The 25,243-nt window shown below is 37.2% G+C and overlaps 2 protein-coding genes across 7 annotated transcripts in view; one reads left to right on the forward strand and one right to left on the reverse strand.

The window, feature by feature from the left end:
* Positions 1-13,502, forward strand: part of LOC121855541 — a 32,642-nt gene extending 19,140 nt beyond the window's left edge. For 4 of the 6 annotated variants that reach the window (XM_042350530.1, XM_042350527.1, XM_042350528.1 and 1 more), the window contains exons 8-14: positions 310-460; positions 1,028-1,198; positions 3,699-3,849; positions 6,039-6,174; positions 7,123-7,234; positions 10,930-11,110; positions 11,802-13,502. In XM_042350530.1, the coding sequence (XP_042206464.1) occupies positions 310-460; positions 1,028-1,198; positions 3,699-3,849; positions 6,039-6,174; positions 7,123-7,234; positions 10,930-11,110; positions 11,802-11,932 (1,033 nt within the window). In that variant the 3' untranslated portion in view covers positions 11,933-13,502. Of the gene's footprint in view, positions 1-309; positions 461-1,027; positions 1,199-3,276; positions 3,437-3,698; positions 3,850-6,038; positions 6,175-7,122; positions 7,235-10,929; positions 11,111-11,801 lie in introns of those variants that run through there. The other 2 variants (XM_042350531.1, XR_006086809.1) reach the window with 2 other exon arrangements.
* Positions 13,503-14,643: 1,141 nt separating this feature from the next.
* Positions 14,644-23,260, reverse strand: LOC121855542 (leucine-rich repeat-containing protein 59-like). Its single transcript, XM_042350532.1, has 5 exons — positions 23,072-23,260; positions 20,286-20,471; positions 19,629-19,842; positions 18,651-18,863; positions 14,644-16,562 (listed from the first exon to the last, which is right to left on the reverse strand). The coding sequence occupies exons 1-5, from the start codon at positions 23,159-23,161 to the stop codon at positions 15,892-15,894; spliced, it is 1,374 nt and encodes a 457-aa protein (XP_042206466.1). The 5' UTR covers positions 23,162-23,260; the 3' UTR covers positions 14,644-15,891.
* Positions 23,261-25,243: the final 1,983 nt, after the last annotated feature.

Below are 25,243 nucleotides of genomic sequence, written 5' to 3' on the forward strand. Positions count from 1 at the left end.
GTTACTCATGTATTGTATTCACCATAATGTTACCCACACCTTGTTTTTTGTTCTATAGTTCCCCTTTGTATATCACATGGGGCTATAAATGTTTATGTAGATTTTTTCCACATATATTTAACATTTTAGACCTCAGTAATTTGTTACACTCTTCACAGTTAACTTGTCTAAATTTTCTTCGTGAATAAATGTTCAATGTGTTTAAATACTCATAGTAAATACCCCTGAGCTTGTCTAACTCCTCACACTAAATAACTTTTATTCATTTGAATTCACAATGAATGACCTTTAACCTATCTTCCCCTTCAGAATGAGCGACCTTTTAACCACAGTCGAGGACCTGACGGGAGCGGCCACAAGAGTGCAGCAACGAGGTCGTGTTGTCAGCGACCAAGTCAATGCATTTATTGATGACTACATAATGGCTCTGGAGGAACACCGACACACACTACTCAGACAGGTTGAGTAATGAGTACTGAACTTGTACCTTAAGTCTAAGCCTCAGAGAACAGTAGAGTACAGTACCGTACTTCATGAGAGACTTTAGATGTAAAGTAAACCAGAAGTGTTAGTGGATTTTTAACTTGAGTTACAGATATCATTTATAATTTTTAGTACAGTAACTACCTTATCAAGTATTCCTTGTCTTTTCCAAGTTAATTTCATGTTTAGCTCCTTTAAGACCAATTGTATTCGTTCATATTTTTAGTAACACGATATTTACTTTTTTTTGGTTGTTGTTTGGTATTTTAGCATTCCCTGTTTCTATATCAAACTTACAAGAAATTCTCTGTTTTACTTGCTGCACTTGTCCTCTTCATCCTTTGCCAGCTTATTATTTAGTTAAATGATTTGTGACTGGTTTTGCACTGTTGGCAGATGTTGGGGATACACAGGCTCTTTACTATACTACACTGTACCTTTGTCTAGCTAGGACTTAAGTTACCGATGTTCACTCTTAGTACATAAAAGATATTCACTGTGTACGGATATTTTCTGCCAGACAATAAAAAGACTCTCACCATAGGTACGCCAAGCATGTGAACGCGCACAGCGAGGCATTGTGACAGAATCTCAGAGGGCGGGTCAGACTGCATCATGGTTGAGACAGGGATGTGATCTTACGCACGATCTCCTTCATCACGCCGGGGACGCTGAGGCTCTCGCTCTTGCCCCACTTGTCACCCGCAGATTACAGGTGAGTATTTTTGTTATTAGGATTATTCAAACAAACAGCACATGTACAAGGGTATCTGAAAACTACTTTCTACTTGGAAATATAGAAGATTATTGTTTTATTACTCTTTTTAAGTCTTTTTCTTGTTATATTGTAGGCTGACCAGAACCAACAGCAAACACAGGCTTCAATATGTTGTCACCATTCTCTCCAGCTACTGTAGCTCATTTGTTCCACACCAATGCCTCATTATATACCTGTTGCCTCACATTAAATACACCATTCATTTTTCTATCAATGTACTGTAGAGACCCAGTTCTCTGGAGTTCGGATAACTGGCAGAGTCAAATAATCATGATTATAAAAACTCATGCAAATTTAGCTAGAATTGTATGTTTGAATATTGCATGCAGTGGGGATGAGTTGCTATATTTATTGCTATGATAAACAGTGAAATCGATACATGGCATATGATAAAATCGCACATATTTTATGTACAGAACTAACTCCTTCCACACCAAACCATCCTCTGGGCGACATGACACAGTTCAGCCAGGTAGTCACCCAGCTGACTCACAGACGTGTGACTGCTGCGCTGTGCTGTGTGTATGCCATGACATCACCTCGAGATGCAGCTATAGCCCACCGCCTCCACACACATACACATCCATGGTGTTCATTTTTCTTATTTTATAGTTTTATATTACATTTTCTTTATTTCTAAGCCACATAATTTATATAGAGTGAAATTAGTGTAAAAGAAGTCTGTTTTTGTGAGACACTAATTTGTAAGGTCAGCACTGTATGATTTATTGGGAGATCCTAAGAGTAAGGTTCAACTAAGCGGAAAATCTCTTTCTCCAGCACCTTTCAGTTGTCGTAGATGCTGGAAAACCAGGGTTCTACTGTATTTAGAAACATATATTAAATATTGTATTTTTTTAGTACAGGGTTTTCAAACACCACAAATTGGGTTTGTTGCCAAAACTTGGATATGCAGCATTGCAGCAGTACATCGTGTTGAGAAATTTGATTTATTTATTTATTTTTTTTGGCTATAATGTATGTGTCTCTACATTGTAAACAACTCATAAACAGCTACAGATTCAATAAGGGTTACACTTGAGCCAGTGACAGATATATTTACTCCCTCAGTCTCATTGTTGGTATGATGAAATAGCACTCCTTCCCTCAATCTGATTCAGAGTAGTGCATCCGAGAAAAAGAAAACAATTACAATGGAAATGAAACTTGATGTAATCAAAGGTTCTGAAAGAGGTGAAATGCCATCAGTCATTGGTAGAGCATTGGGCTTCAGCCGGTCAACAATCAGAACAATTTTAAAAACGAAGACAAAATTCTTGAACATTTAAAAGGATCTCCACCAATGTAGTCAACTGTGATAACAAAACAAAGAAGTGGATTGAGAATTGAAGTGGAAAGAGTGTCAGTGATAAAGGTGGATAATCAAAATCAGCAGCATATGCCTGTAAGTCTAACCTTGATTCATGAAAAAGTGAGAAACCAGCTCCAGGTTTCAATGTAAGTGTTAAACTTTAAATTTACAGTATTTTATTTACCTGATGACTGTTTTTTTTATTTTCATTTACTTTATTTTGTCATTCTATTTCTTCTTTTCTCTTAAATTAAGTGATTTTTTGATGTATATAAGGAGTGGGATTTTAAACATTGGTATACTATAAGTATGGTATGCACGTAGAGTACAGTATGTGGTTCAACTTGAGTACATTTTCGACTTAAGAACATCTATAGGAACGGAACTTGGACGTAACCCGGAGACTGACTGTATTATACTGTACTGATTAATTGATCAATTAATACTGACATGTTGGTATTTGCTAATAGCCACTTTTGAAACATACCCTGCCCTCAGTCACGTGTCAGAGGAGGAGGTAAACATACTCAGACTTTAACAGTTGTAAAAGTGAATAACTTACTGGCAGCTTGGAGTACAGTATATTTTATTGAACAAAGTGTGATATCAGTATAGGGTACTTTTATATATTACAGTAACTGTCAGATGGGTGCAGTTTTGGAGGTAGGAATCAGTTCATCTAATGGTTGTATATGTCTTTCAGGTGGTCTACAAATGTAATTGACTCAAAATTTTACATAATGACGAGACCTGAGACCCTTGTGTCCACCTCCAAAACATGGTGATTCCTCCAAAACACTATGTCCCTTCCAGAACAGTTGCTTGGAAAAATTACACTGAAATCCTGTTCCATTTTGACTCAGGTATAATGCTTTCTCCTGATTCACAATTTTTGTCTCATGGTAATAATATATGAAAGTGTATGTTTGGTCTATTGCACTTATCTTATCCATACTCTTGGGCTACTGACAAACTCTGTTCACATCTTACTGATACAGTATTTCTGGGCTACTGATAGACTCTCTTCATATCTTGCAATTTTTTTTTTCTGAGCTACTTACACTGCTTATATCTCTGTTGTTCTCATTCTACTGATAGATTCTGCTTATGGCTTTCTGTTAACAGACTCTGCTGGGCGAGGAAGTGAGGGGTTGGTTGCGGTGGGAGAGGTTAGCACTCCTTCGGGAGCACCGGGCAGGCAAGGTGCGGGGCCATCGCATCCAGGGTGTGATTGCAGATGCTCCAGCTCATCCTGCAAGCTCAAGGCTGAAACCTTGTAAGTAGAAGATCAGCAGGTAGATTTATCCTTTTATCACCATTAATATTCTTAATTATTTAACTCATTAAAGTATAGTGGTATCCCTGTTAACCAGAATACTATAATTGGTGCAGAGCTGTAAAGATATGTATACCAGTACTGTGCTCTGTAAATGTATACTGCACTGTTCTGTGTAGATATATATACAGTACTGGTACTGTGCTGTGTAGACATATACTGTAATATTTTGTACTGTGTAGATATATATATATATACTGTACTGTACTGTGTAGATATATACAAGTGATCGCGGGCCCTTCGTGCCCTTGTGAAAGTTTGAACGCTCGTGACAGCGTACAGCGAATGAGGGTGCACCAAGTTCGTAGACTTGCATGGTTAATTAGGGTGCGCCAAGTCTGTAGACTTGCATCGTTTTTCATTGTAAATAAAATTGTTAATTAATGCCTTCCTAAAGAAACCATTGACATGGGACCAAGTTTGTTCCACTCTACGAATTTGTTTGCGATTTTTCCACCAAGTTTGATGAAAAACAATTGTGCCGTTTCGGCTGCCCAGAACAGACAGACACACACACGGCTAGTCCTATAGTATATTAGATACTGTACTGTGTACATATACAGTATACTGTACTGTTATAAAGGGGGCCGCTTCCGGTGTCACCATTTATAAAGGGACGGATTTCTTATTAGTCTTTTCTTATTAATTTATCCCCCCTGCTGTTAACTTTTAAACTATTCAACCGGTTTTTCCTTTAATTTCTTACTTCCTTCATTTCTCCATTACAGTAGTTCTGTCTTGTTGTTTCATTTCATATATTGTAGTTACTTCATAACCTCTGACCTTTGGTAGCATGGCGAGGGTTAGGACACATGGGTTCTGTAATTCAGGTATCAAGCTATTGGACAAGAATAAAGGTAGATACTGAGGCAAAATGATACCCCTAACATACTGTACTCTAAAATGGTTTATTAATATGAAATTAAATTTGGGTAAAGGTGTCATTAACGTACACCTACAAGTACAGTACAGTATATATATATATGTACTGTATATATATATATATATATATATATATATATATATATATATATATATATATATATATATATATATATATATATATATATATATATATATATATATATATATATATACAGTATATATATATATATCACAGTACAGTATACAGTATATATCTACACTGTACAGTACAGTGGGGTATGCTATAACGAACGGATCCTACTACGAATATTCCTATAACGAACGGTTTTACCTATAAAATTGAGAATGCTATAACGAACGAAACTCCTACAACGAACATTTTTTTTTTTTTTTTTTTTACTAATTTATTGTTTTTTATTACAAGTATTAATGATATTGGTTATTTCAAGGGTTTAGATGCATATTTATGCACTTTTTTACAATTTTTACAATTTTATATTATATTTTTCAGTGTTAAGTGGTTGTATTTGGGGGCCTGGAACGGATTAATCCTATAACGAACGAATGCTATAACGAACAAGGTTCTAGAACCAATTAGATTCGTTATAGCATACCCCACTGTATATATCTACACAACACAGTACAGTATATATATCTACATAGCACAGTACAGTATTGTACAGTATATATATCTACACAGTATAGTACATTACAGTATATACAGTATATCTACACGGTACAGTATATATCTGTACAGTACAGTACTGTGCAGTATATATCAACACAACACAGTACAGTATACTGTATATATCTGTTGGGCTCAAACACCAAAAATGACCACAATGCATTGTGGATTTTTTCCAAAGAACCAGAAAGTGAAATTTTGCATCTTGGGTTTTGCCCAATAGATACAACCTAACCTCACCTAATGTAACAAACTTAACCCATCCTAATCTGTAGCAAAATTTTGCTTTCTCGTTATTTTCCAAACAACCTCAATGCTTTGTGGTTAGTTTTCGATCTTTGAGCCCAACATATCTACACGACACAGTACAGTATATATCTACACAGCACAGTACAGGGTATTTCTACACTATACTGTACACTATTGGTTCATAGACAGAATGCTTATCCCTCCCATCATAAGGAAGAATTATTGTATAGCACTCCACATACTATACTGTATAATGAATTGTTATCTTATATATTCATTAAATATGTTTCCATATTTGCATATTGTGCAGTATGTGATGTCAGCAGTTTAGTCGTGGGATCAAAAGTGTCAGCACTGGTTGTAGCACGGGACGTTGACGGTCAGCCAATAACTCACGGTGGAGAAGAAGTATCTACCAGTGTTCTGACCCGAGATGGGACCATCTTGTAAGTGTTTCACAACATAATGCATAGAATAATGTGTAGGCAGTCTTACTATCAATGTAAATGTGAGTTCAATGATTTAATATTCTGTGTCCAGACAGTATATATATCCACACTCTTGATGCCTGACATCCTTCATGATAAAGAACCACAACTTAAGTAAGTCTAATGTAATGCATCAGGGAGTCTGATAATATTTTTCAACCCCAGTGAAGTGCTGAGCATTTGGTATAAATGAAGAATTAAAGGACTTACAAAATCAGTTTCTCAACTACTTATGAGATTTTTTGTTAAGTAATAAACAACGGTGACCAAGTGTTGGTTATCGTCTTCCTTAACCTCCACTTAAAAAAACATATCCTTCATATGAGGCGCTCCCATTGATAGTGAATCTGATTTGGGCGCTACTGGTTGATTTGTCACTATCAATCGGAGTGCCTCATATGCAGATTCATTAATCAGATCAGAAAAGACAGGCATTTAGGTTGATTATGAGACAGGCATTTAGGTTGATTATGAGACAGGCATTTAGGTTGATTATGAGACAGGCATTTAGGTTGATTATGAGACAGGCATTTAGGTTGATTAAAATCCCAAAGTGTATGTAATCATACACTGTAACTGTATGTTCACCTGAGATATGTACAGTAGTGACCAAGTGGTCATAATATTTATTACGAGTTACCGGTATTCCCATTGAGTGGCAGAGGTTTCTCTTAGCTGAATAAAATTGTCTGGTATTAGCCAGAATAATCTACACTGAAATAACATTGAGAATTTTTAGGTACTTTTAGTCACTCACTAAACAAAGTCCTTTAGAAGATTCATGATACAGTATACAGTATCACATTTGTTGTTTGACAAGGAATTAGGTCATAGTTGTTAATTCTTTAATAAACATATGTGGATGATTTTGGAATGGTATCTTTTATCAACTTATCCTTGCATCAGATGTGGCTGTTCAGTTCGAGACCGTGAGGATGGGTCATATGAAGTCATCTTTAGCCCCCCTGTCCCGACTGCAGCAGCATTACATGTTACCATTCAAGGTGTTCATGTGCAGGTCAGCTGAGTAGAATTTGCTTTTCTATTTACTCCCTTCAGAATTTTTAAGGGACTAGCACTCACAATAACTAATAAATCAATATAAGCTGTAAAAACAACTGTAGGTCATTTATTTTAATATACAGTGAACCCTCACTTTATGCGGTTAATTCAACCCACGGCGGCCCGTGTAAAGTGAACAACATAACATATGGGATTAATTGAAATAGAGACCGGGCCGACCCCCAAACTCCACTTTTTCAGACACAATACTTACGTTGTAGTAAAAATAACTTCTTAATTTTATGATGGTAGGCACACACAATTAATAATTAAGAGAAATATCAATAATATTAGGTTTTTTAACACTTACATTAGTAGAAAAGATGGCTGGGCACACGGGGATGGGGGGTTGGTTCCGAGGCAGAGGGCAGATTATTGGCCCTCACCTGTATCACTTGTATCACTATCCACCACAGAGGCTTGCAGGGCCTCTTTGTCAAACCCCTCAAAGTCCATATCCTCACTATAATTATCACTATCACTGACTTGGGCCGGCTGTGGTGGGTGGCGGGTGAAGAACTCGGTAATGTTTTGATGACTGAGCGACCTTGTGCGCACCCTGCTCGCGCCGCTCTCCACATAAAGGGGTACACGCACCGCGGAATGTGAGCATTCCGGTTTCGGCAGGGTACCGCGTAAACGCGGAATGTGGGACCGCGTAAAGCAATGGTTGACTGTATGTAACTTTAACTCTCACAGATTAAATTTTAATTATAAATTTTGAGAAAAAAGTGGGTTTCATAGGCCTTGACTATTTGTTAGGGAAAGTGTAGGTACAACAAACTGTATACTAAGTCTTCAGTACACAAAACAGTAACACAGCCAACACTACACTCGACTGCATTCCCTTCCCCATGTGTAAAGTTTAAGTTTGGTACCCCTTTAACTGAATAGACTCAAGTTACCCCAGCATCTCACCAACAACCCTCAAAACAGGAGACAAAAACTGTATTCTGTCAGTTAATGCACCCCATAAGTTCTGTACTACAGGTATATTAATTTTGTCATTTATTGGAACCCATTTTCTTGTGAGGCTTAATCCACCCCTTGTGTGTGGGAGTTGAAAAAAAATTTGCTAAAAAAAAAAAAAGCACAGGTACTGTATATAATTTGTTTTTATTACCAGAAAATTATGAAGTGTTTTGAAGAATGTAGACATACACGTATACTTGTTTATACAAAGGTAGAATTAAAACATGAAATGATTTTTATTGTAATGCAAAATCTAATTACTGTATAATCCATTAAAGATTCTCCTCAGTGAATAGTAGGACATATTTTAGTCCTTCATCCCATTGACATATGATTCAATTACTCAAGACTTTTTTTAATGTTTATTTTTTATGATCATGTTACATGTAAAATGCGACGTTGAGTACAGTAGCAAAATGGGGAGGCATGGTCACATGCCTCCCCCTCATATATAAACTGTATATATAGATGTACCTTTACCTTTATCCGCTTTGCTACTGATCGTCTCATTAGCCGCTTGGGCAGTCAGTCACATCTGTGATGCACTGTTGGCAAGTACAGTTCTGGGCATGCACTGGCTCCAGGATATATTGGAACCTGCTCCAGTGTTGGTCAAGTCTGGCCTTGAATGAGCTCACACTTGGTGCCGTCACAACACTGGCAGATTGTTCCACGAGTTCACAATTCTCACTCAGAAAAGTTTGCCCTCACCGTACCCTGTGGCTTCTTCAATCTTGAGCTGTGACCCCTTGTGGGGCAGACATCTGCCAGCTCCAGGTATGTACCTGTACATTCGACTGAGTGCCCCCTGAGATGTTTATACCCTTCGATTAGGTCGCCCATCTGTAGTTGCAGGCGCTCCACTCTCTGGGTAACTGAGGTTCCATAGAGCAGGCACCAGTCTGGTGGCCCTCCTTTGGGTTTTTCCAGTCAATTGACAATCTCTAGCATACCTCGGGGACCAAACGAGGTGACAGTACTCCAGACAGGGAAGCACCTCACTCTTGAAGATTGTGATGAGCAACGGACCATCCATATATATATATATATATATATATATATATAAACGACTTTCTTATAAGACCTACTAGTTTTGTTGCCTGATTCAACTTCTTACAATGGTCCAAGAACTTAAGTTCATTGTTGACATACACACCGAGTTTTTCTTTTCACATCTGGTCTCAATTAATGCAGTTTCTTTGACCTGTTGAGACATGTGACACACCTCCTTACTGTTGGTGCGACCCAGGTGCATCCTTTTGCACTTCATGACATTGAATCTTACCAGATATTTCTTCGACCATTCTTGAAGCTCAGAGATCTTTCTGTAGCTCTTCACAGTCTGTTTGGTTCTTAATTTCCCTAAATAACTTGGCATTGTCTGCAAACATTTGTACGGAGGAGTGTATAGCTTCTGGCATATCATTTATGAAGCAAACAAACAACAATGCCCAATTCACTGCCTTGTGGTACCCCGCTAGTCACAGGTACACATGATGATTTCGTACCATTTATCACCAGGCATTGTTTGCGGTCATGCAGAGAGGCTCCAATCCAGGCTAGGACACTTCCCCAAATCCCGTACCCTTCCAGTTTAATTCTCAGCCTTGGCAAAATCTTGGTACAGAGGGGCCCCCAAGTTCGCGGTTCTCGGTTATTCGCGGATGACACCCTGGATGTACCCAAGAATGTCTGTGGGTTGTTTTCAAGTTGCCGTAATTTTTGCGGCTAGGACAGGGAGCCATTTGTTTTAGAGACAGTAATTTCCTTTACCTGTATTGTAAATATGTGTGTGTGTGTAGACACACACACAAAACACATACAAATAAATAATAATTGAAAAATCCTCTCACAAATAATCAAACAAATTTATTATAAATGTGACAGTCTACCCTCAAGTCCGTTCTCTTAATAAAGTACTGTAATAGAGAACGGACTTGAGGGTAGACTTACATTTTTAATAAATTTGTTTGATTATTTGTGAGAGTATTTTCCAATTATTATTTATTTGTGTGTGTGTGTGTGTGTGTCTACACCTACACATACAATACTACAGGTAAAAGAAATAATTGTCCTAAGGGCAAACACAAATGGAATATGCATTTCTTTGTACACAATAAAAGTGTAACAACCCCCCCGGTCTGCAAATGCTATTTTCCGCCATTTTGAGAACCTAACCCCGGCAAATTTGGGGGGCCCCTTGTATATATTGTTGATATTTCTGCCTTGTTCTAGAATTGAAGTCCAAACATCCAGTACAGTACCTTGAGTAAGTGTGTTGAGCAGGATCGCCCAGGCATAAAACCGTGTTGGCAGTCCTTTACAAGGTTGTTTCATAGTAGATGTTCCATCTTGGCATCTCTTACGATTGCCCTTCTTGAATATAGGACTCACATATGCCATTTTCCAGTCATTGGGGACCTTTTGCTCATCCAGGCATTTGCAAAACAGGATCTTAAAGGGCTCTGCAAGCTCATTACACAGTTCTCTTAACACTGAATGTAACCCCATTTTTATCATAGTCACAATTGATTTACAGTTCTCAATTTTTATAATTTACAAAGCCTGTGAGAATATAACCACACAGATTGGGTGGGATCTACTGTACTGTATTTACATACAGGTACTGTATATATCCACAAAGAAGAAACAGTTTTAAGAAGAAATTTATACCCTCAGGGAAGTCCTCTGGAGCTAACGATAACATCAGGGGTGAGCAGCATGGCCGCTGCGGACACTAACAAAGAAGCAAACTTAACTTCACCTGGTCGACGACACACAGGAATTTTCCACTGCTGTACATTCTGTTCAAGTGGTGGTGATAAGACAGCCTCTTGTGCCTGTGGGGCAACCATGCCAGGTGTGTTATAACTTATTGTTATTTTGCTTTTTTATTTTATGTTTTTACTATACAGTATTGCATTTATTTATTTTTAATCTTGTAAAGTGTAACCTTGTGTAGCACGGGTCTGTAGTGCACCCGTTTCACAATGAGTAAATTACTTTATTAGATGTGAAAATATATTAATGGGCTCCTTTAGCCCTGATTGCCCATTCTGAGCAGTGTGAATACAACACATTGAAGCTAGGTCTTCAGTATACAAGGAGACATCATGGCTGGCAGTGCCCTCTCCCACTTCCCCAGTTGTATAGTTAGGTACCCATTCTGCAGCTGGCTGCAGGTTTTGAACCAGCAACTGTTATGTTAGGAGGCATCTGCTGTATCCATTCATCTGCCTCATCCCATAAAAATAAATAAAAAGTTATTTAACACTGGAACATGTTTAATAAATCAAATATTGTCCAAGTCTTATAATCTGTTTAAGAAAATTCATAACTTGGTTGAGAGGTACACCGCTTACTATAGTGTAAATATCTTGGTAGACCGCATACTATATTGTAAACATCCTGCAGGTAGACCGCATACCATATATACTGAACTATAGTAGCACCGTTCACTTATTATGATTTTAGGATTTATGATTCCAGGGTTGTGAGTGTATTGTATTGCCAAAGTCAAAGATGTTCAATTAATAGTGTTTCCCTTGCAGGGGGATACCAGGGGTGTGGCCATAACCATACAGGTCATCCGGGTCAGAAACACTGGTCTTGCTGCGCCCAGACCAACTCCTCAGCACCTTGCTCACGCCCACCCTCACAGTATTACCAAGTTACTCTTTGAAAGTGCACCACCCATCAGTAATTATTTGAAAATGTTCTTATCAAACGGTATAATTACAAGTTACAGTACTTTGTGAAAACTGTACATGGACGAATTAACAGTGATCCGAGTACAGTATTACTTCTGTAAATCCAACCCACATAAAATGATGGAAATATATTTTAATGAATGTAAATATATATTTTAATGGGTTTGATTTACTTCTTACTCTTTGAAAATGCATCCATCAATGCACTTACTTGACACCATAGCAAGATGACTGGCAGAAGGCCTTCTTGACCAGTGTAACAAAAAAGGTGCAAGAATTACAGGTATATATATTTTTCATGTGTTAATCTTGAGCATATTCAGTATTAATGCTCTCTGGAGTATATCATCCTCAAATAACAAGAGACTGATAAGTAGGGTGAAGAGTTATATCTTTTCTTAGGTTTTTAAAGCTGTAACTGTAGTGAATATAATCATGTACAATACCTAAGGCACCCTGGGGGGGGGGAGATAACAAAGGAACCTGGATGACACTGTTAAAGGAACCATACTATGATAAGGTTGTGCCTATCATAGCATCAGTATCACAAATAACTTCCACCATCAAAATACAGAATCATTATACAGTGCATCATCCAGAATATTGTGTTATATTATCAACAGGTGGGGACGGATCCTCATCTCTGCATACACACTTCCAAGTTTACAGATTATCCCGGGATAATGACAATTTTACAGCCTGCTTGTAAAGATTGACAGAAACATATAAATCACAATTGTAAATGAATCCACATTGATAGATGAAAACTTATATCTTGGCAGTACTGTAGATTCTAAGGCCATTGACATCCTCTTAAGAGTTATATGAGCAAGACATACATGTACCCAGATACATACGGACAGCCCTATACATCTTCCAGTTGCAAGTAGTTGTGAAAGTAAATCTAGACAACAAGCATTATTTGTAGCTTCACTCATACTCATAATTGTAAGAGGATATACAGGCTTGGAAACTACTGTTGAAATATTAGTTTTAATGTTTGAAGGTATCATATATGAATTTGATATTCAGATTACTGTGAATCCCTTCAAGTCTTAACAGCCTGCAGTAAACCTTTCATTATGCTGGGATTCCCTTCATCCTAATCCTGGATTCTGATATTCACTACAAATACAACTTTCAATGCCAAATAAGTTTCAGTGCCAAAGTAAAGACTATTTAATTAAAGTTTTAAGCCAGTCCTCTTTATCTGATGATAATGTACTCCAATAGGTCTTATATGCAGGAAGATGCTACAAGAGAACATTTCTGTACTAAAAACTGAAATTTTGGCATTTTTTGGTGTGGGAAGTGCATTTGGAAGGTGCATCATGTTTAATTACCTGGTACCTGTACTTGAATATTAATTACCCAATTTACAATGTATTGTAATTGTGATTTCAGTCAGTTTTACAATAATTGACAGTGAAGTCATGATTAATCTCAACTGTTTTAAATTTATTATTTACTCTGTACTGTATTACTGTACTGCCAAAGGTGATATATAATCACCTCAAGATGTTAAATAAATTATATATGACAGTCTGCACTTCAATACAATCAAAAGACCTTAATGTTCAAGAATTTGCAGTTTCTGATTTAAAATTCACACTTGAAGTGAGTTTGAATTTGTAAGTTTTTGTGTGGTGTGATGGTAATTATTTATACTGTACCTGTATTTGTATATGTTACAGGGAATTTGTGTAACCAGTGATTTCACGAAATCCCTAAAACTTTAAGTTATATGCAATTACCTAACCTAACAGTAATTACATACAACTTGCTAAAAGTTTGTGATTTCATGAAATCACTGGTTACACAAATTTCCTGTAATGTCCATCAGTGCTATAGCTGTTACCAATGCAAGCAAGTCTTTCCGTTACCAACAAACTCATTTCCTATCAGTTTTGAATATACAGTACAGTATTCTATCTCAATAATGTACTGTACTGTATATCAAAATTTGGAGGATGAAGTTTATATATTCATCGGGACTGCCATAGAATGGGTACCCCTCCTAACAAAATGTTCCAATGATCCCGATCCACCAGGACTGACTTTCAGGACTGTTGGGGTCTCTGAATAACCACACACGCTGTGCTGCTGATCGGTCAGGTGGTGTAACGACTGTTAATGACCCAAAGATCTACTCCCTCACCAATAGGTGTGCATCCTAGGTCCACCCTCTACAGTATATTTGTACTGCACAATCTCACATTGTAGTAGCTAAGGTTATTGGAACTACAGTACTGTACAGTATATTCATAGAGGTGAGACATAGAAATAGTTTAAAACTACTCTACATGTATACCTACTGAACCTAGACACTAGTTATAATAAGTACAATGCTTAATAATATTGTACCATGTGCACAAACCTCATCCTCTCATCATTTATGACAGATCAACTCCCACTTGATGTGCCTTTCCTTAAAATTTAACTTGCAAGACTTTAAATATATAAATGGCATACAGTAGGGGTAATTTACCATCACTAAACAGGTATCATTGTCTCCTACAGGGTGGTAGGCAAGTTCCACTGGAGGATAAGAAGCACTGTTGGTTGTCAACTTGTCACTGTCCACCTGTTCTATACATGTAACTCTGGTTTGAAGACCTGCAAAAGATTGAATGGATGGTTATCTTTTGCATATCCATGGATAAACCCTCAATAAAACATTAACTTGTATACTCAAAGGACGTTTATTAGATGTAAAACAGGTACTACACAAACCGAGACCCTAAACCTCCAAAAAATCCAAGTGTTAACATTTTAGGCATCGATATCATTACCGAATAAAAATGGCAAATAATTCTCTATTTTTGCAACACTGAAATTCTCGGAACAAAAACCATCGGCACCATCTTCAGGGAAAATAAATAGTAAATATCTCGAATCTCATTTAAAGTTGAATATCAAGTTCATCTGTAATATAGTGGCTTTTTCAGTTTAATATAATAATTGTACTTATTTTACTTTACTTTATCCTCCTCACCACTTGCCACACCTGGCAAGTACTGGGCATGAACTAGCTCCAGAATTATCTGAACCTATGCCATTGTTGGTAAAGCCTGATCTTGAATGAGCTCACACTCGGTGCCATGAATGAGCTCACAATTATCATCACAGTTGTGGGTAGTAAATTGATTAAATCAAATAAAATAACCATGCTTAGTTTATGCATAATATACAAATATGCAACACTCAACAAAAAAGCCTTGACCAAATGATTTTTCCTTATAAACAAATTCTCGAACAACAATCGAGAGGTCAAAGAAAATTTAAAGATTGCAGCACAAAAGATGCAAAAAAAAATTTGGTCACCTTAATCATAGCTTACCTTCAAGGAGTTTTGTGAACCGATGTATTAGATCCAGTTTAAGGTTTCATGACAGTAAGTTTTCACACAAACTTAATGATGATGAACCAGCACCTTAATTCAATATACTGTACAGCATATTACATAATTGAATGGTGGTATTTAAGGTTTAGACACTAAATTTCAAACATCATAATAATGAACCAGTACATAAGTTTGGCAACTCATGGCACAGTACACAATTTCATGGTGTTCTCCAAGGATGTTCTAGTATAATAATTCATATTCATATAAATAATTTAACGTCTAGATAGAAATTATCGCGTCGTGGAATGAAGTATCCCTAGTAGCTGTGACTGAGTTACTCGAACCTTCTCCACAGAACAATCATTCATGAGTTACATTAAAGCTGTCCCATATTTGTAAAATCGCACAGTCCACCTCATGGATACCATACCACATCACTTTAATACAAAAAAAAATAAATGGAGCACCTTGGCAAAACGAAATTACAGGGAATTTCACCCTTTTTATATATATTCAACATCACAGGGATTTAACAATAACCAAAATGATAATTTTTTTTAAACAGCACTTAACAATCAGTGTGGCTTAATTGACGAGACCCTCAATAGACTGTTTGGCAGAGTGGAAGGCAGCAGCACTTTGTTCCTTCACCACTGACAATATACCAGGACCTTCTTCTTGTATATATTCAATACCAAAGCTTACATACCCCCATATAATTGCAAACACAACCTCAAAGTACTCCACTATAAATGCAGTGCGAGTCCGAATGGGGGCCCAAACTGCCATCAGTGCCTCGTTTTTGCTTAATTCTTCACAGATCACCAGCCACTGTTCATAGAAGAACTTGACTGTGGTTGTAAATGCTGCATATACTGAATCCCAGTCAACATTTTTCACAATCCAATCATAACAGCACAGGACAAACTCTATCAACTCAAAGAACCCTGCTTTAACCTTCTCAACAAACGGTGTCATGTGAATACTTATATCCCCACTAAGCTCTTGTAGTGAAGTCCATGCAGCAGATGTAGAGTCTACCACCGAATTAGCAGTTCGCGTTAAGTTTTCTGGATGGAGTGCTTCAGTAGTGAGACTTATAAGAATACTGGCATTTTCTACAATGCGTGGTAAGGCAGCAGAGATGCCATTGGGCGTGAGATCACCATCAGTGTAGACATACAGACCAGCAACTGTGACTCCCAGAAGACACACGAGCATCAGTATGTTAATCCACGCCAGGAATGATAAGCCGCCTGTAAGACATATACAAGTCAAATCTTTGCTTCTGTAAACCATTACACATAAAGGTGGTAACTTAAGGCTGCAATTCAAAGATGCAGAGAACTAAACAAAGTCTTATGTACAAAGCTTTAAGAACTCCACAGCCATAGCTTCACACGACTTGTAATAATTTTTAAATAATTTATTTAAATTAATAAAGTACAGAACTGTACTCCTATCTCAAACACATAGCATACTGGTATAAAACAATAACAATACAGTATACTAATTATATTATCAAACTAAAATTGTTTAAATTATTGTGATCACAAAATCTTGCACACACACAAACATTCGGAGATATTTACAGCTTTTATTCTCCATAGTACAGATTGGCAAGGTAGAATTACAGTTGCCTCATAATTAAAGCCCCAAATGACAAATCCGTTCTGCTGATTTCAGTTATATTACCAACTGATAGTAAATGATAATATGAGAAATTTTAATGCAGTGCACAAAATTACTGAACAATCCCACCAAGCATATAAAAGACAGATCATAGACATATCCCAAGAGTTTCAATACGAGATGAGCAAGTATTCTGCATAACGGGTGATGAGAGGGGGGTGGGGTTAATTGACACAAGACCAACATGTTATGTCCATCAGAATTAATTCTTCTCCCTCATCTGAATGCTTGTGGACTCCAGGGACTCTATTTCATGAAATGTGAATAACTGGTCTTATGCTACATGGTGGTGTGGTCTGGAGAAGATAAATGTTAAAAAGGAATGAAGTAGAAAGATATGGTGTCTCTTATATTATGTTCAGGGATGAAAGAAAAAATAGCAGGACAAGGAAGTGAAAAGAACGGCATGGATAGAAGGTATACGGGGTATGGAATAAGTGAAGTACACATTTATACAAATACATAGTATGTTTTTGTTTTTTGTTTTTACGGGGATTAGCCCACCTGGGCACAGGTCACTGACCCACATTAGGGCGAAAATGTAATAATAATAATTCATAGTAAATAAAATTATAATAAAAGGTAAAATAAAATATTAATGGTAATAATAATAATAAATACAAGAATGAAAAAAAGAACAGTGAGAAATGCTATATGTATGTTGTGTTGTCATGTAAGAGAAACAATTGAGACCCTACAATTGTGTAAATGAGGCAGAAAGACAGATCAGCAACCTGGGACTTGGTCACAATTTTCGTGATGCCATATGGCAGCAGGGTCTACCATTAGACAACACATTATGCTTCCAATATCTTCTCAGGCATTAGTACCACCCTGTTTGGTAGCTGCCTACTACTGTACATTCCCCATAAAAAGTATCATTAGCCATGGGGGATCAATGTGATTCAAGGCTTTCCAAGTAATGTCACATAACACAATCATTAATGCAAGCTCACTGGGAAGCTTCAAATATAGGTTGGACAGATATATGAGCGATATGTGTTGGGTGAATAAAGGGCTGCCTAGTATGGGCCAATAGGTCCACTGCAGTTACCTCCATTTTTATGTTCTTATGTTTTGTGGCATATTTTTAAGTCTTTTGGGGAAGTATTTTTCCTTCTCAGGAATGTATATCAGCTTTTATAATGGGAGTCTCTGGGAAAATGCGACTAATTTATGAAAAATCGACTTACGAAAGGTTTTTCTGGAATAGAACCTTTTCATAAATAAGGGAATGCCTGTAATTACCCAGTACTGTAATATAAAAGAAGGGCAAGTGCATGGTGTGATGCACAAAATAAAGAGGCAGTGGCTAGGACAAGAGAAGCAAGGAGAAAAACCTTGATGAAACAAATACCAAAGAGGAAATGGAAATAAGAGAATAAAAGATGAACTGATGCAAGATTCCAGGGAAGGAAAGTGAGAAATTAGGAAGAATGTTTATTAGTGTTTTTGTGGGAAACAGACAATTGTATTATAGAATTATAAACTATAACAAGTACTGTATCAGTAGTAGAATAAAAGATATAGAAGGAAGAACAGAAACAGGAGAAATAATTAGTGGGGGGAAAATGGGAAGATTAAATAAGACAAACGTGAAACCATTAAGCTGGAGCCTTTGAGCCAGTGAACCATTGTGATGTGAAACAAACCTGACTTAGATTTCTTATGTTTGAGGGCTGGTGGAGCAGGTTTTGGCACAGCACTGTACTGTTTCTCTATGCCAGCTGTTCCATTAACTGCAGTCTTCTGAGACTCCTGCACAGCTCGCAGTTCTGCTTTCCTCTTCTCTCTGGCAGCTTTCTTTTCTGCCCGTTTCTTGGCTTGCTTTTCTTCTTCAGCACGAGCTTTTGCATCTTCCTTTTCTGTCAATTTATGTTTCTAATTAATACTTCAGCAACAATGAACAATACTTTCATTATATATAGATCCAGCCTATGGGGTACATCCTGAGAAAATCATTTAGTTCTGTACATGGTCAAGCTGTCAGAAATTGAAAAAATATATCCTCAGAAAGTAGTGGCCTTGTCTTGCAAGGTAAGAGAGCACCTGGAAGTCCTACTTATAATGTCCAGTTCCCACTTATAAAAGAGGGTTGGTGATAGAAAGGGTATCCACCCATAAAACTCTCTTCAAATTTGCCTGATAGCAAATGGGGCACCATGCCATCAAGGTAATTATGACTAACACACACAAGCATGGAGAATGGCCATAAAACATGGCAAGTACATAGTTATTAAGTTCTTTTACTATGTAATAGACATACAGTACTTAATAAATTATTAATCAACTTATACAGGGAATTGATATGAAGCACTGAGAACCACTGTAGATGTAAGATTCACTTTGTTTACCATGAACAGAATGTGAAAATTTAAATTGGGTCCCATAGACATGACTACATGTTAGGGATAGTGTGAACTGAATACAGCACACGGTATACTATGCCGCTACTGCACTCGACCGCCATTCATCTTTCCAACTTGTAAAGCTCATTGTCCATTTAAGTTGGGTGAACTGGGAGTGCCCTGGGGTCAAAATAGCAATCCTTAGGACAGGAGGAGAGTGCTGTACAGTACTGTTTATATCTTGTAAAGACAGACATCAAGCACAGTCGATGAAGCTCTCACCTTTCTCTTTTTTTAATTTTTCTTGTTTCTCATTCTCCATTTGATTTTGTAGTTTTTTCAGGTGTGCAATTATATTGCGTGCTGCTGCCTCACACTCCTTCTGGTTGAGGCAGTCTCCAGCTATCTTTCTCAGAGATGGATTAAGGGGGTTGCCCTTCAGGTCCAACCACTTCAGGCTACGCAGTTGGCAGAATGACAGAGGCAAATCTGTCAGCTGTAAAATGGTAAAATTTTGTTAAGCATAGCAGTCTAACCACACAAACCTAATGGGCTTGTAAAAAACACACATCATCATATACTTCTTCATATATGGTACAGTACTCTCTTAATATTCTTCAACTAAACAGGCAAGACTTCCTTTTCTGACAGTCAGTCAAAATATGGCGACATTATTTTGTGCATATTTTCTCCGAAGTTGAAGACCAGAGTATTGTATCAGTAAAAACAGGACCCTTTTTGTAGTTACGGGACCATTACAAAAGTAGTAGTTTAGTTGTCGCCGACTGCATGTAGGTGATAGTCACTGTGGGTGGCAGTTAGTAAGTGTTTCTCCCACATTTCCCATGCTAACTTTAAACCCCTAAACTGCCCTATTAACATAAGTCACTAATTAACCTTTACAGTATCAGAACAAGCACAGTAATCAAGTGATCTTACCTGGTTATTGTAGAGATCAAGGTGTTTCAAGTTTTGCAGCTTATAGAAATTTGTTGGGAGATCTTTTAATTTATTTGACCCCAATTCCAAGTGAGTGATGTTGCCTAAAGTCTGGGCAAAGTTGGACGGCAAGGATGACAGTTGGTTGTTGGACAAGTCGATCTTTGTGGCTCTTGGCAGTGCCGCCTGACGTGGAGAAAAATTACACAATTTACAAAAAATTATTACCACACCTTATAGTCATAACCTAACACTGTACAGTACTGTGCTGTATATATACTGTCAGGTCTCCTCACATTAAGTTAACCTTGAAGTATCTCTAGGACTGCATTTTTTACCTAAATCAGTATATTATAGTCCATAATTATCATGTGAAAAAGCAAACCATGGAAGCATGTGTGTACAGTACAGTACTGCATTGTGGCAGGTTCAGTAACAACAGCTTGTACAGGACACTTTGCATTTCCCCAAATTAAATTTGACATTCTTGGAGTGTAAGCTATTCAAGAAATTTTGTCTGTGCCAGATTCATATACAGAACTGTACTCATATCCTTATGTTAACCATACGCTGGACCATGGAGGAATCAACGACAACTGCATTGTTATAAACACTCAGTCCAATTTACTCCCAAAAAAAAAAACAGGAAAAAAAAAAAAAAAAAAAAAAATCTGGAACACATGAGCTACCTAGCCGGCAAAACTACGAACAGAAGACACATACTACACTAAGTGCCATAGCAAATAAATCTAAGTTTCTGTGAGATACACCTGGTACAGTACAGTATATTACAGTATAGGGGAGACTAAATATTAGTTGTAATTTCTCATAATTGTTGGCAAATTTGGTTTTACTGTTTCTGTACTGTAATTTATTCAGTGTATTATAACAGATATCACTACACAAGTACAGTGATATCCCTGTTAGCCGGAACAATTGGTGTAGAGCACTTCCGGGAATGAGAAATTTCCGGGTAATGAGACGACTCTTTAAATGCCGGAAAAAATCTCCCATCCCCGGAATTTTCCGGGTGACGGAAAAATTTTCTCGGAAGTTCCAGAAATTGCCCATTACATCATCTCTCAAACCTGGAAAAAATCCCCCATCCTCGGAATTTTCCAGCTATTGGAGAGTTCCGGGTTTGAGGGATTCTGGCTAAGGGATATATATATATATATATATATATATATATATATATATATATATATATATATATATATATATATATATATATATATATATATAAGTAAATCACTGTAGGTGCGGTGATATATTATAAGAACACACTGCGTAACTTATTCATATATATATATATATATATATATATATATATATATATACAGTATACATATTATTGGTATTATTGCGTTTACACAGTTCATTCCTACCACTAATCTATTATCATATTCGAATAAGACGTCTAATTATAAGATAATTTTCATCTATTACATCACCAGCAGAAATGTATAAGAACGGAGATAGCTTTTCCAAATAAATTTCAATTTTCTTCCATTATTTCTCGCCATTATCGTCTGCCTCTCACCCAACACTGCGTGTCTCTCGCGTCTCCTTCATAAATCATGACACGCATGCGTACCCGTACACGTCACGCGGCCAATCAAAAGCGTTTTTTGTTAATTCAGAGTATATTTGGCCCAATCAAAATCGAGTTTTATTTTGGGTCTCATATTTTGAAATTCAAGTTCAGTTCCGACCATGGAGGTCTGCGATGGATGTCAGTTAAAGTATATGGAGCCGAATGCGAGTTTTTGGAGAAAAATAACGTAGAAACTATAGCATTTTTCAATCGCATGGTGTTCTTCCAACCTCAGTAAAGTGTATTAAGAGCAAGACGGAATGTAAATATCGCAAAGACCAACATATGTGGCGTTGTGTAAGAATCCCAGAATGCAACGACGAACAAGAACAGGCCAATAAGGTAAGAAATAGGTGATTCCATCATATGGTGAGAGTCAAAGTTAGGTTAGGTTAGGTTTTTGTTTTTCTAGTGTTTTTTTTGTGTATTTTTTAGTCGCTTAGCCACTTTTTTTCTCGGAAAACGTCAAACGAAAACAAAAATCGCAAAAAAAAAAAAAAACGGCTAATTTCCGCCAAAAATGAAGGTCATATTCGGTCTAACTACACACACACTAGAAAAATAAATTTTTTACTTGCTAAAAGTGAACGGTGTGACAATGCAAATTTACCTTATTTACCATAAATACTCCTCGAGCAAATCTGCCGAAGCAGCTCTTTGTTTACATCGCTCAGTCCGAGTATACTCTCACGTATAAAAACAAAAACATGACACTTTTAAAGTTGCTTTCATTGGTACCAGAGATCAAAATAAGTTCTTTCTGTATAATATGGCAGAGGGGGGGGGGGTTCCAGGGACTGTGACCCCCCCCCCTGGCTAGGAAGTTAGGTTAGATAACAGGTTTCATTGGTTGATTCGGTCATGTTTTATTAAATTCTATTAAATATCGCCTCTTTTAAAATACTTACTATAATGACAAGAACATCTGTGAAAAAATAACTAAAATGAACAAGGCCTTCTGGTGTTAGGCATCTCAAGGATAACCATCACTTTCACCAAAAGAAATTACCACTCACCACCTATTGTCACTACACCCATTATCACCACTCACTGCTACAACAATCACAACCACCATAATTCACTGTCATAACCACTAGTCGCTTGTTACTATAACCATCACTGTTAAAGTCCAAAGCAAACTACAACAGCCACTGCGACTCTTAGAAGGTCCACGGTAGTCTTCACTTACTATCTCCTTGACTGGCACCTCCACTAAGCTCATCATACTCAGGTCAAGCTCATTGCCATCAAGTTTGTCTCTGAGGTTGTTCTTGGCCATCTTGAAGGAGTAACAGTAGAGTTATATGAACAGTAGCCAGGTAACAGCTGATCATTCCCTGAGCGACTGACTCTAGCTGATGTGTTCCAAGCGAGATAGCTTATGTTAAACATCATACCACGAGCAAAATCTCTAAAACTATTTATAATTACAAGCAATATAGGTAACCAAAACCTATACTAAAATACATAAAAGTATATTTTAGTTATAGAATTTGGTGGAATTGATTATATTATTGTTATATGTTCTAGAAAAAATAATTAATAAATGGGTCGGCGATCGAGTTCGTGGTATACATTGAACATTAACAGTCTCGTTGGCTGATGTGTAACTTGTGGACCGGAAAACAAACACGGGTGCCACATGTCCAAAATAACACTAGACATTTTTAAGTCTCATGTATTTTTAAATCCTTATCTGTAAAACAATATAAAATTGACTACTATTTTTAATAATTTATTCTAGATATAGTAAGTTCTAAAATAAGGTCAATGAGAAAAGTTGTACGAGTAGTCACACCTGGCATACACAACTGAGCTTCGCCTTGCGCATAGTTTACTAACACTCATTTTGACATAAAACCGCTTACAATTGTCCCTTCTAAACCATAAATTAACAGTACTTTGACCTTTACCCTCGTTATCTAAATAAAATTGCTTCCGATAAATTTTCGTCAATAATATATCCTCTCTAAGCGTTAATACGATCTCACATAATCATTAAACTTTTGTAATAAGAATAAAGTACCTAATGATCCTTTATTTTTATCATTTAAACTCCTTTATCAATTTATTAGCCGTTCGAATGGTCGAAGTATTCTTTTTTCTGACCTTCCCCGTCCAGTGTAAATACAGGATGAAATTGGAGAAAACCTGCCACAGTATTTTTCGTAGACAACTATCTCACACTGGCTCGGGGAGCTGGGATTAAACCCGGGACACCGTATGAGAGGCCAATGCGCAACCAACACCTTTGATTACTATAAGTTCATTATCTAATCAACTCTTAATTATCATCGCTAGTATGTGAGAGAGAGAATAAATGACCTTTACTATAATAAAAGGCTTAAAACATTCATATCAATATAATATACTGTATACCGAAAATAAGTCTTCCTGGTGCTGGGAACAGGACCAAGAGAGAGAGAGAGAGCTAATCAACATTCTGTACAGCCCGTAGCTGGCTTCACCAGTGTGTGATTAGAATGATTGTCACTGTGCATCATGCGTCTTGTCGTTCGTTATTATTATTATTAGTGCAGCTCAAGTCTTCAAAGAAAATGTATTCTATCATTCTACCCTACTCTGGATACTACTGGAAGCTTAGGAAGTGAAGAGATGAATGAGTGGTAAACAGACCTCTCACTTTCTTTTTCACGCCTCCCCCCTACTTTCTCACGCCTCCTCCAATAGTTGTGCGCCCTGTGTTTTTTTTTTCTTTTCTTTTTTATAATAATTTCACCACTTATCAACTTACTAGCCGTTCGGGCGGTTGGTCTGTCCAATGTTAGTACAGGAGGAAACCGGAGTTCAGGAAACCTGTAATGGTTGGTCGGGTCACCTCGATGATACCCTTCTCACTTTTATCTGGGCCAAGCAGGAGTCGAACCCTTGACGTTTATATGGGAGATATGCATGTTACCGCTGTACCACTGACAACTTTTTTTTTACGAGTAATAGCCCACACGGGCACAGGTCATCGACCCACAACGGGGTCTAGGGGGACGAAAAAATAAGAATAAAAGAAATTAAAAATATTAAAGAAAAAGACTATTAATCTACACCACGTATTGTGATTACAGGTGTAAATACACACACACACACACCATCTACACACACTGTAGATGGTGTGTGGACAAGAATGCCTGAGTAACCATTATACTGTACACGTATACAAGACATGCACTCTTACATACAACATATGCTGGTGTACACACTATTACATACAAATATGCTGGTGCACACACTGTTACATACAACATATGCTGGTGTAAACACTCTTACACACAACATACTCTAGTGTACAATTCTTACATACAACATACGCAGGTGTGCACACTCTTACATACAACATACGCAGGTG

This window comes from Homarus americanus, unplaced genomic scaffold (genome assembly GCF_018991925.1).
Source record: "Homarus americanus isolate GMGI-L3 unplaced genomic scaffold, GMGI_Hamer_2.0 scaffold48406, whole genome shotgun sequence".
In the NCBI taxonomy this organism is placed as follows: Eukaryota; Metazoa; Arthropoda; class Malacostraca; order Decapoda; family Nephropidae; genus Homarus; species Homarus americanus.

Bases quoted from the DNA above. Each gene is read 5' to 3' on its own strand.
- LOC121855542 (XM_042350532.1), bottom strand. From the start codon at position 23,161: ATGGCCAAGAACAACCTCAGAGACAAACTTGATGGCAATGAGCTTGAC. The intron at 20,472-23,071 runs GTAAGTGAAGAC...TCTCCACGTCAG, and splicing joins AGGTGCCAGTCAAGGAGATA to GCGGCACTGCCAAGAGCCAC. The intron at 16,563-18,650 runs GTTTGTTTCACA...TATGTCTTACAG, and splicing joins ACATAAGAAATCTAAGTCAG to GCGGCTTATCATTCCTGGCG.